Genomic DNA, 12,794 nt, shown 5'->3' with positions numbered 1-12,794 from the left:
CACAGACAGACAGACAGACAGACAGACAGACAGACAGACAGACAGACAGACAGACAGACAGACAGACAGACAGACAGACAGACAGACAGACAGACAGATAGACAGATAGATAGATAGATAGATAGATAGATAGATAGATAGATAGATAGATAGATAGATAGATAGATAGATAGATAGATAGATGTGCTCATTCTTTACCTTAGCTTGCATCCGAGTTCAGTGGCCTGTAGAAGTGTGTGCTCCAAGATTGCTTCAGAAATAAAATTTGGATCATCACCTTCTACATGCATAACTCCACCTGTACATAACACAGAAATGTAAATATCAAAATGTATGTAACATCAAACAAATGTCAGCTTGATTATTGTGGTCCAAAGGCCTACCCCAAGATGATCCTGTGGTGTGATCCACACCAGGAATCGCACTGATGTTTGCCATCTCTCTCCGCCATTTAAACTCATCCCTACTTGAGTCAATCCATCCACAGGCATGTTCATCAAAGTTGCAGGAGCCTGTGAGGAAAGATAATAGTTCATTGTGAACATGGTACTGCATTTGTATTCTAAGGATATAATTTATTATTTATTTGCATGCAAAGCTTATTATAATTAAGAAATGATATCATTGTACATGATTACTGTTCATTTTTTACTATACAAGATGAAAATGCGGTAAAATACTGTACCACAGAACTCTTCATCTGACCCGTCTGTACAGTTAATGTGGAAATCACACACTCGCTCTTTAGAGATACAGTCTTGAGAATCAATACACTGGAAATGGCCATCAGGACAAGATGCCAAAACCATCGAAACTGCTAAGAAAATGCATAGTATGCAGTTTAGAAAAAACAAGGATTAACTATGAACTATGAAAGTTCTGGATTTACATCTGTGAAACAAAATGCACAATGCATTTACAAATGTATCTTTATATAATTTTTGACCAAATGGTTTAGATGCATCAGCTTTCATCAGGTATTACATGTTAGGTACACCTTTCTAATACAGCTGGGAATATTACCTTCACAACTGGCTTAATTATTTAACAAGGTGCTGGAAATATTCATCTGAGGTTTTTGACATAATATTATCACACAGTTGCTACAGATTTTTTGCACATCTATGATCTGAACCTTCTGGTTAGGGTTGCACCTGCTATTTTTAAGTTGTTGCCTAAACTGAAACGTAAACTCCACACTTGTTATGAAGCGGACAGGAGACAGAGGTAAGGAAACGTTAGGGTGTTTATTAAATGACAACAAGGAGCACATGAAGGATAGCCAGGAGGATCAGGAATGATGTTGGGGTCTTTTCCTCCGTGGCTGGGTAACAGGAAGACACGAGGATGGACAGCACACACCAGATACAGCTGACAGAGGATGACACAGACTTGGAAGGACTGGAAGACAGGACGATTCGGGTGGACCAGGAAGACTAGGAGGAATACAAAGAGAACAGGTAAGTAAAGCGTTTGTGTTAGCTGAGGATGACTACGCTGAGTGGTCGCTCAGTTGTCCGCTTTCGTCGAGACGAGCCCGGACAATGAGCGACTGGAGTGCTGTGCTTTTATCTGGTGCTCGTGAATGTGATGCAGCTGTGTGCTCATTAGAAGTCAGGTGATGGTGATCTTCGTGAGTGGGGATCGTGAGAGCCTGACCAATCCGTGACAGTACCCCCCCTCCCCAGGGCCCGCTCCTGAGGGCCGACACCTCCGACGCCGTGGTGGTCTCCCTCTGCCTCTAGGCGCTGGGAACTCAGGGTGGCTCTCATGAAACTCCACCATGAGACTAGGATCGAGAATATCAGCTCTGGGAACCCATGTCCTTTCTTCGGGGCCGTACCCTTCCCAGTCCACCAGGTACTCCAACTGGCCACCACGACGTCGGGAACGCAAGATCTCCTTCACTGCGTAGACGGCTCCTTCTTCTAGGAGCAGTGGAGGAGGGGGTTCCTCTTCGTGGTCAGGCTCTGTGGAGGGAAGAACAGGATCGTGATAGGGTTTCAGGAGTGATACGTGGAATGTAGGGTGAATACGGTAGTGAGAGGGTAATTGTAGTTTGTAGGTGACGGGGTTAACCTGTTCCACGATGGTGAAGGGACCAACAAATCGGGGACTTAACTTGCGAGAGGGCAGTCGCATGCGTATGTCCCGGGTGGATAGCCACACCTTTTGTCCGGGTGTGTATCTGGGTTCTTCAGACCTTCTTCTATCGGCGGTTACCTTGCTTCGACGGACTGCCCTCTGCAGATGTTGATGAGCCTCGTCCCAGACTCTCTCGCTCTCCCGGAACCAGTGATCCACTGCGGGGACATCAGATGGTTCGCCATCCCAGGGAAAGAGCGGTGGTTGGAAGCCCAGGACGCACTGGAATGGCGTGAGTCCGGTGGAGGGTTGCCGCAGTGAATTTTGGGCATATTCTGCCCAGCCCAAATACTGGCTCCAGGAGCTCTGGTGACCACTGCAGAAGGTCCTCAGGAACCGTCCCACCTCCTGAATCTTCCTCTCTGTCTGCCCGTTGGTTTGGGGATGATATCCAGAAGAGAGGCTGACGGCCACACCTAGGAGCTTGAAGAAGGCTTTCCATAGACGTGAGATGAACTGTGGACCTCTGTCCGACACAATATCTTCTGGAATACCAAATGACCTGAAGACTTGATTAAAGATATTGTCGGCTGTTTCAAAGGCTGTGGGAAGACCTTTCAGAGGGATTAGTTTGACAAACTTTGAGAATCTATCTACGATGACTAGAATACAGGTATTACCTTCTGACGAGGGGAGGTCAGTGATAAAGTCCACTCCTAGGTGTGACCAGGGACGGTTCGGAATCGGCAAGGGATGGAGCTTTCCAGCGGGTAGATGACGTGGGCTCTTGGATTGGGCACAGTCCTTACAGCCCTGAACATATTGCCTCACATCCCTTGCCATGTTTGGCCACCAGAATCGTTGGGATACTAGCGAGAGAGTATTGTTGATCCTGGATGTCCAGTGCCTAGCGAGGTATGTAAGGAGTGGATCAGATCTACCCGGTGTTCAGGTGGTATGAACTGCCGATGAGGAGGGCATCCCGGCGGAGCAGGGGCTTCCGGAGTGGCAACGACTGGAGGAGCGTTCCAGGTGATCGGACAAATGGAGATGTGTTCGGGAAGAATCTTCGTTGGGAGTTCTTCATGATCGTGATGCTCGTGTAAACGAGAGAGAGCGTCTGCTCTTAGATTCTTGGGTCCTGGACGATAGGAAATGGAGAAATCAAAACGTGAGAAGAAAAGTGACCATCTGGCTTGACGTGGACATAGTCTCTTGGCCTCTTTGATATATTGGAGGTTTTTGTGATCTGTGATCACCTGGAACGGATGTTTGGCTCCCTCCAACCAGTGACGCCACTCCTCCAAGGCTAGCTTGATTGCTAGAAGCTCCCTGTCTCCTATGCTGTAATTCTGCTCCGCCGGGCTCAACTTCCGAGAGAAATAGGCACAGGGATGCAGTCGGGGCGGTGTATCATGATGTTGGGATAATACTGCCCCGACGCCGGTGGTGGATGCGTCCACTTCCACCACGAAAGGAAGATTTGGGTCAGGATGAGTCAGGAGTGGGGCCCTTGTGAACTCCTTCTTAAGAAGGCGGAAGGCTGCGGCTGCTTCTTTGGTCCACTCCAGTCCTTTGGGTTTACCCTTGAGGAGATTAGTGAGAGGTGATGTAATCCTGCTGTAGTCCTTGATAAACCGTCTATAAAAGTTAGCAAACCCAAGAAACCTCTGGAGCTCCTTAATGGAAGTGGGTTCTGACCAGGATAGAACAGCCTCAATTTTCTTCCCATCCATACGTATACCGGTTTGGTCAATGATGTATCCCAAGAAATGAATCGACTTCTGGTGGAATGAGCATTTCTCCGCTTTGAGGTAGAGGTGATGTTCTCTCAATGTGTGTAGGACCTCCGCAACGTGTTGGCGATGTTCGGCCTCACTCCGGGAGTAAATGAGGATGTCATCTATGTACACTATTACAAAGTGGTGAAGAAACTCCCGGAGGACTTCATGAATGAAGTTTTGGAATACGGAGGGGGCGTTGACCAGACCGTAAGGCATGACCTCATATTCATAGTGGCCAGTAGGGGTCACGAATGCTGTCTTCCATTGGTCCCCCTCACGTATTCTTATCAGATTATACGCGCTGCGGAGGTCCAATTTAGTGAAGACTTTAGCTTCTCGGAGCTGTTCCAAAGCGGCTGGTACCAGAGGAAGGGGATATCGGTATTTTACTGTACCGTTATTTAGGACCCTGTAGTCGATGCATGGACGCAGCCCTCCGTCCTTCTTGGCCACAAAGAAGAAGCTTGAGGCGGCTGGTGATTTTGAGTGACGTATGTACCCCTGACTCAGAGCCTCCCTTATGTAATCTTCCATTGCCTGATTCTCTGGAAGCGAGAGCGGGTAGATCCTACCTCTTGGCAACTGGGCATCTGGAACTAGGTCGATCGCGCAGTCCCATGGCCGATGCGGCGGTAGCTGGGAAGCTCTCTTGGGGCAGAAGACATCATGAAAGGAGCTGTACTCCTTAGGAATGTGGATAGACTGCTTCTCAGGAGGACTCTCGACCGATGTTGTAAACAAAGAAATGGGGTTCCGACCTTGAAGAGGGAGATTTGGAAAACAGGTAGGTGTACATCCAGATCCCCATTTCTTTATCTCTCCTGTGCCCCAAGAGATGATGGGATCGTGCTTCACCAGCCACGGGCGCCCTAGAATGATGTCCATATTTGCACCCTCCAGAACCAGAAATTGAATCCTCTCTTGATGTAACAACCCCACTTGAAGAAGGATGTCTTCGCATTGTCGATGGATACGGGTCGAAGATCGAGTGCACTGGGTTATCGGTTGTATCTGGTATATATGCGAGGACGCCTCAGTACGTAGGTGGAGTTGACGACAGAGGGATTGGGAGATGAAGTTCCCTGCTGACCCGGAGTCGATGAGGGCTGTGACAAGGAGAGAAATAGAGGCAGTAGTTATTTGTACGGTGGTAGTAAGTGGTTTACATTGTTCAATATTCGTACTGAATACACTCACTGAAGTCCGAATGGGACGAAGGGGACACTCCATACGGGTGTGTCCACTGACACCGCAGTATAGACACAGACCCCGGGTCAGCCTCCTCTGTCGTTCCGCTGATGTCAGTCTTCCAGACTCTATTATCATGGGTTCTGGTTCTGGAGAGGCTGTTGACTCAGGCGATTGGAGGAGTGCAGACGAGGGGGTGATGGTGTCCTGTTGATAGGAACGGAGACGATCGGAACATCGGAGAGAATGTTGGATGAATCTCTCCAGACCCATAGTATCATCTAATGTGGCCAGCTGGATTCGGAGAGTGGGTTCCAAGCCGAGCCGGTACGTGGTCAACAACGATCTCTCATTCCATCCACTTGCAGCTGCTAGAGTGCGAAACCGGAGAGCATATTCCTGTGTAGATAGAGTACCTTGCTTTAGATGATACAGCTGCTCTCCAGCGGCTACTTCCCCATCAGAACGTCCAAACACCTCTTTGAAATACTCCGTGAAGGTAGTGATGGAATTCATGACCGGCCCGGCTTGGTTCCAGATCGTCTCAGCCCATTTAAGTGCAGGCCCAGAGAGTAGTGATACGATGTAGGCGATCTTTGACTTATCTGTGGGATATAGAGAAGGTTGCATTTCGAATATGAGGGAACATTGTAACAGAAAACCATTGCACTCCCCCGCTCCGCCTGAGTAGGGCGCTGGTCGGGCCATGGGACTGGAAGGAAGGGCCGAAGAAGAAACTGTGGAGGCGGAAGTGCTCGGTGCTGGTGGTGCGTTGGAAAGTGGAGCTGGTGGCTGTAGAATCCGCTTCAACTGGTCCACCAGCTCTTGAAAGTGATCGGGGGTGCTCATGTTGTCGTCGTTATGGGTCCGGGCTTCTGTTATGAAGCGGACAGGAGACAGAGGTAAGGAAACGTTAGGGTGTTTATTAAATGACAACAAGGAGCACATGAAGGATAGCCAGGAGGATCAGGAATGATGTTGGGGTCTTTTCCTCCGTGGCTGGGTAACAGGAAGACACGAGGATGGACAGCACACACCAGATACAGCTGACAGAGGATGACACAGACTTGGAAGGACTGGAAGACAGGACGATTCGGGTGGACCAGGAAGACTAGGAGGAATACAAAGAGAACAGGTAAGTAAAGCGTTTGTGTTAGCTGAGGATGACTACGCTGAGTGGTCGCTCAGTTGTCCGCTTTCGTCGAGACGAGCCCGGACAATGAGCGACTGGAGTGCTGTGCTTTTATCTGGTGCTCGTGAATGTGATGCAGCTGTGTGCTCATTAGAAGTCAGGTGATGGTGATCTTCGTGAGTGGGGATCGTGAGAGCCTGACCAATCCGTGACAACACTAGAGGCTTAGAAATTACAAGCTAGTCAGTAACTAAATTTGTACTTACTGTAGTTGCACCACATGTTTTTAAGGCAGAATGTACTAATTAGGTTGTAAACTCATAATGCATATTGCACTGAATGACATGATATCCAATCAGAAGTCTGTAAATTGTTAAATGGGAAAATAGCCTGAAATGCACGTGAACAGATATAAAATCAAAACATTAAACTTGAAATTGTTTTAATAGCCTACACATTGAAAAGGAACAGAAAAAATATATTTTAAAGAAATTCTCTGTTGAATTCATTCATTGTCTGGCACAAACCAGGAAAAAAATCTAATTTGGCAAGACATAAGCATCACAAGATGTGGACCTAGGTCATAAAGGGATGGACAGAGACAATACACACGTAGGCTGTGGTGTTGAAACCATGCCAAGTTGGTAATAACGGGCCCAGAAATACAAATAAGTGTGTCAAGAAATACATCAGTTACACCATTACATTTACAAACTGAATCCAATTGTTTGCTATTCTTAGCTGACAGGAGCTATTCTCCTCTGATCTCTGACATCAACAAGGTATAATTAATCAAGCCACAAAGAACAGTCTATATACTGTATTAGTGACCTCTGCCTTGAAAACATCTGCACACTCTTGGCATTTCCCATTCTCAATGCCACTTGGGGTAATCTATGTACCCTGGGCACTTTGGGTTGCTTTTACTCCAGTTTCTAGTGTAATCCATTTAATTTAAGAAATTCATAAATATGCACCTTTTAAAATTGTCTACACATATAAATTGAAAGCATTTAAACATGATTATTGAGTTTTTCTGATTGATTCATGAATGAAAACTGTTTAAATGTTTAGTTTCAACTGCTACCCAAGATTTTTATGTAAAGGATTTCATAAAACCACACATTATACATGCAAAACAACCATTACAGATCATACAGTAAGTGGCAGGTGCTGATAACCATCCTGACCTTGTCTTTGGCCTTCGTGGTTATAAATTAAAACACATGCCTATACCATTTAAAAACTGATACAAGAAAACACTTGGGCTCACCAAGAAGCAGCAGAATCAGTCCTCTCATTTTGAGAAGAAAGTGGTTGAAGACGTTCCTCCTTGAATTACTGTGCTCTTGTTGGCAGTGCATAAATGTGCAGTCAAAGGAACATGTCACAGAGACTAGAGATCATTCTTTATCTAGATCATTTGCAATGAGGGATGCTTATCAGTGCGTGTTAAAGTTGGTGGACCCAACGACCTCACGTTGCTTTTTATCTGCCTGCTTTTTATTACTTCCTGAGGCCAGATAAAAAGCAGACGGTATCGCATTATTACAGCCAGTACTAATGGCATTCCAACAGTTGCTGAAGAACTGATCTACAATGTTTGCTTTGGTCAGAATGATTTTTCATTGACTTAACCTGAAGATATGTAGAAAGTTTCAGGAAATAAGATGACATCCTGTAAAGAAGTTTGTTAAATAAATAAAAAAAGCTCTCTTAAGCCTGCATAATTGTTGGTTCTGTCATAACATAATTGCATACCACCTAGACTGGACTTTTATTCATGCAGTTACGTCAATAGCGTAACGTAATGCAAGATTAAATAAAAGGCTTTGTCCATCAGAAAAGATGGTGCTGGTGTGAGTGCTTGTAAAACATAACCATGCATGACGTCAACCTATTAAAGAGGCATTGAGCAAGCACTACTGGATACTTGAAGGCATCACCTCCATTATGCAACAGTGTGTCTGGACAGAAATTCTGAAACAGGCACTAGTTCCAAGAAGCAATAAATTGTAGGAATCTTTGAACAAAAAGAAGCACAACCTTCTACCAGTCTCATGCTCATTGGCACATGAAAGGGCATCATTTAGGAAACTCTATATAAACGTCTCTAGGTATAGACATACTGTATAGCACAAGAGTAAAAGAGAAAATTTAAGACCACTAGTGGTGGCTTAAGAAAACATAATAGGTTGTTAAACGGCCCCCATCATATATGGTGTCAAATTTACTACAACTGTTTTATAGTTAAAGGACCGCTCCACTGAAAAAAGGCTGATTTTACAGCTCCCATAGAGTTATCATTTTTGAATTCATACATATGATCTCAGGTGCTGGCAGGAGCACTTTTAGCTTAGCTTATCTTCTGTCCTCTTTCTCGGCTGAGGTTACTTTCATCAGAAAGTCAACAGTGCCACCAATCCTTGCTTACTTTTTAAAACATTTTCCTCCCTCCTCTATCCTCCTCCTCCACCCGCATCCTCCACACTCACTACTGATGACTTTGCTACATTCTTTTGCACCAAAACCGCAAAAATCAGTGCTCAATTTGCAGCACCTACAACAAACACGCAAGATACACCACCAACACCACACACACTCACCTCTTTTTCCCAGCTCTCTGAGTCTGAGGTGTCCAATCTCGTGCTATCTAGCCATGCAACCACCTGTCCGCTTGATCCTATTCCCTCTCATCTCTTGCAAGCCATTTCTCCTGCAGTCATACCAACACTGACTCTTTGACTAATTAACACATCTCTTGACTCTGGTTTATTCATTTCACTTCATTTAAGCAGGCTAGGGTAACCCCACTGCTAAAGAAACCCAACCTGGATCAAACGCTACTTGAAAACTACCGACCGGTATCCCTGCTTCCATTCATGGCCAAGATTTTGGAGAAAGTAGTGTTCAATCAAGTCCTGGACTTTCTTACTCAAAACAACCTCATTGACAACAAGCAATCTGGCTTTAAGAAAAGCCACTCAACTGAGACTGCCCTGCTCTCGGTCGTGGAGGATCTCAGACTGGCTAAAGCAGACTCTAAATCATCTGTCCTCATCTTGCTAGATTTATCAGCTGCTTTTGACACTGTAAACCACCAGATCCTGCTATCTACGCTTGAGTCACTGGGCATTGCAGGCACTGTTATTCAATGGTTCAGATCCTACCTCTCTGACAGGTCATTCAGGGTGTCGTGGAGGGGAGAAGTGTCCAACCTACAGCATCTAAACACTGGGGTACCTCAGGGCTCTGTTCTTGGGCCACTTCTCTTCTCCATCTACACGTCATCTTTAGGAACAGTCATCCAGAAACATGGATTTTCCTACCACTGCTATGCTGATGATACCCAGCTATACCTCTCTTTTCACCCTGATGATCCCTCGGTTACAGCTCGCATCTCAGCCTGCCTGTAAGACATTTCACACTGGATGAAAGATCATCATCTTCAGCTTAACCTCACAAAAACGGAAATGCTTGAAGTTTCTGTCAACCTGACTCTACACCATAACTTTTCTATCCAGATGGATGGGGCAACCATTACTGCATCCAAATGGGTAAAAAAGCCTTGGAGTAACGATTGATGACCAACTAAACTTCTCTAACCACATTTCTAGAACTGCTCGATCTTGCAGATTCGCACTCTATAACATCAGAAAGGTTTAACCCTTCATATCTGAACATGCAGCTCAACTTATTGTTCAAGCTCTTGTTCTCTCCAAACTGGATTATTGCAACTCTCTACTAGCCGGGCTTCCAGCTAGTTCTATCAAACCTCTTCAGCTGCTTCAGAACGCTGCAGCACGAGTGGTCTTTGATGAACCCAAAGAGCACATGTCACTCCGCTACTCACCCGTTTGCACTGGCTGTCAGTTGCTGCTCGCATCAAATTCAAAGCTCTGATGTTTGCTTACAAAGCGACCTCTGGGTTTGCTCCTTCTTATCTGCTCTCACTCCTGCAGATTTATGTGCCCTCCAGAAACTTGCGTTCTGTGAATGAACGTCGCCTCGTGGTTCCATCCCGAAGAGGGAAGAAATCACTTTCCCGAACTCTCGCATTCAATCTGCCCAGTTGGTGGAATGAACTCCCTAACTACATCAGAACAGCAGAGTCACTTGCTGTCTTCAAGAAACGACTAAAAACTCAACTGTTTAGTCTCCACTTTCCTTCCTAATCTGTAACTGCCTCTCTGGCTATACCACTAAATGTACTCTCTCTCTCAAAAAAAAACTTTACTAATGCTTTGCTTCTTAGACTTTACACACCTGAAACTTGTCTATAGCACTTATTCACTGCTGCTCCTATAGTTGTGTAAATTGCTTCCTTGTCCTCATTTGTAAGTCGCTTTGGATAAAAGCGTCTGCTAAATGACTAAATGTAAATGTAAATGTAAATCACTGAATCAAATTAGACCATTAGCATCTTGTTTAAAAAAATCCGTAACTCTTCTGTACTTTCATTGTGTACTAAGACTGACAGAAAATGAAGAGTTGCTATTTTCTAGAACTATACTCTCATTCTGGAGTAATGGAGTTCATACAGCTGATCTCTGGTTTTGGCTAGAGCACTTTAGCTTAGCTTAGCATAAATCATTGAATTGTATTTGACCATTATCATCTTGTTTAAAAATGCTTGACTCGTCTGTAGTTACATTTTGTACTAAGACTGACAGAAAACGAAGAGTTGCTGTTTTCCAGAACTATACTCTCATTCTGGAGTAATGATCATGGAACTTCAGAATGAAATTTGTTGCTAGCATATTGACCTAGAAAAGTCTGTCTGTCTGTCTTAGTACACAATGTAACTACAAAAATACAGTAGTGGTTGGTGTTTGGTAGGTCTTAAAATTTAGATAATCAAACCTCAGATGGATAAAATTTAGCAACATAATAACAAAAACTCTAAAACTCCTCCAGAATGATCAGAGACAGATGAGGTCATACAGAAAATGATTATATTACACTGCTAAAAGTGGATCTACCGGTGTCTGAATCACAGGGTGTCCAGTTTGTCCCTCATGGCTATTCTATTTTTTTTTCTGTAATAAAAAATAAAATGTCAGGGTGGTTAGCACTGTCACCTCACAGCAAGAAGGTCGTTGGTTTGAATCCCGGCTGGACCAGTTGGCATTTCTATGTGGAGTTTGCATGTTCTCCCCATGTTTGTGTGGATTTCCTCCGGGTGCTCCAGTTTCCTCCAGAGCCCAAAGACATGCAGTATAGGTGAACTGGGTGTGTGTGTGAGAGAGAGAGAGACAGAGAGTGTATGGTTGTTTCCCTGTACTGTGTTGTGTCTGGGGGGGCATTCGCTACATAAAACATATGCCGAAATAGTTAGCGGTTCATTCTGCTGTGGCGACCCCTGATAATCATGAACTAAGCCGAAGGAAAATGAATGAATAAATGAATAAAATGTCATGTGATTTTGATCTGAGGCTTTATGTTCCAAAATTTTAAACTTGCTAAAAGACCATATAGTTTTATTATTATTATTATTACGTCCTGATACTGAAAACCATGAAATTCAACAGTGTCATAACATTTTATGTCAATGTAGTAGAACAGTTTAATTTAGCATACTGTATGTGAGCACAGAGAGTTGGAGAGAAGCAAGCAAATGTAAAGAACTGACATCAGGTTGTTATTTGTTGAATTCATATAATATCCAATGATGTAATCAGTATGCTAATTGGCATCTTGGGTAATTTAGACACGTTTAGTGAAAAGACTGCTTTTCCACTTAAGAAAGTTGGCAATAGTGAGTATTGTAATGCACTTTATCATGCAAAACAAACAAATACAATTTGTATGCATCTTTTCAAGTATAATGTTCATATGCCAGCCATACCTCCTGCCACATTGTGCAATGCACTTACCAGTCAGACTTGCACATCTTCTCTTACTCACTGTTCCCACCCTGCCGACTCAGCACATAGGACATGAAAACAGTTGCATTTGGAATCACTGTGGGAGACTAGAGAGGGAAATGGTTGATTATGTAACCTCTGGCAAAAAGGAACTGAAACTTGTTTGTCTCCAGTAACCTTCCTTACACCTCATGAGTCAACTCCACAAATCCCAACACAATGAACCACAAAGGCTGACCACCATTTGGACCTGCAACATGTTTATGGGAAATTGCAAAGTTGTCAAAAAAAAAAAAAAGAGTTCTAGCATTCTAAGAAAGCTAGAACTGCTACTTAGAACACATACAAGACATATAATTAAAATCATTTAGAATCAAAGTAACACAACATTGGATTAAAGGTTCTATAATCAGACTTTTAAATATTTGTGTTTTCAAGAAAGCCTTGCATATAAGATTTTCCCACCACCATGCTGATATTCAATTCAATTCAATTTACCTTTATTTGTATAGCGCTTATACAATGTAGATTGTGCCAAAGCAGCTTCACATAAAAGGTCATAGTAAATGGGAACAGTGTAGTTCAGTTTGTAGTGTTTAAGTTCAGTTCAGTTTAGCTCAGTTCAGTGTGGTTTAAAAATCACCACTGAGAGTCCAAACACTGAAGAGCAAATCCAACGATGCGCAGCTCTACAGATCCCGAACCATGCAAGCTGGTGGCGAAATCGGAGAGGGAAAA

General features: G+C 44.1%; 1 protein-coding gene across 2 annotated transcripts in view; it reads right to left on the bottom strand.

The window, feature by feature from the left end:
• si:ch211-106h4.4 (MAM and LDL-receptor class A domain-containing protein 1) overlaps positions 1–7,574 on the bottom strand; it is a 52,077-nt gene extending 44,503 nt beyond the window's left edge. The window contains exons 1-4 of one of the 2 annotated variants that reach the window (XM_056477204.1): positions 7,463–7,574; positions 686–817; positions 384–512; positions 199–298 (exon numbers count right to left, since the gene is read on the bottom strand). In XM_056477204.1, the coding sequence (XP_056333179.1) occupies positions 199–298; positions 384–512; positions 686–817; positions 7,463–7,553 (452 nt within the window). In that variant the 5' untranslated portion in view covers positions 7,554–7,574. The remainder of the gene's footprint in view (positions 1–198; positions 299–383; positions 513–685; positions 818–7,462) is intronic. The other variant, XM_056477211.1, reaches the window with a different exon arrangement.
• Positions 7,575–12,794: the final 5,220 nt, after the last annotated feature.

Source organism: Danio aesculapii, chromosome 2, assembly GCF_903798145.1.
Source record: "Danio aesculapii chromosome 2, fDanAes4.1, whole genome shotgun sequence".
Lineage (NCBI taxonomy): Eukaryota > Metazoa > Chordata > Actinopteri > Cypriniformes > Danionidae > Danio > Danio aesculapii.
The sequence above is the reverse complement of the archived record's forward strand: the minus strand, read 5'-3'. Positions and strand labels throughout refer to the sequence as shown.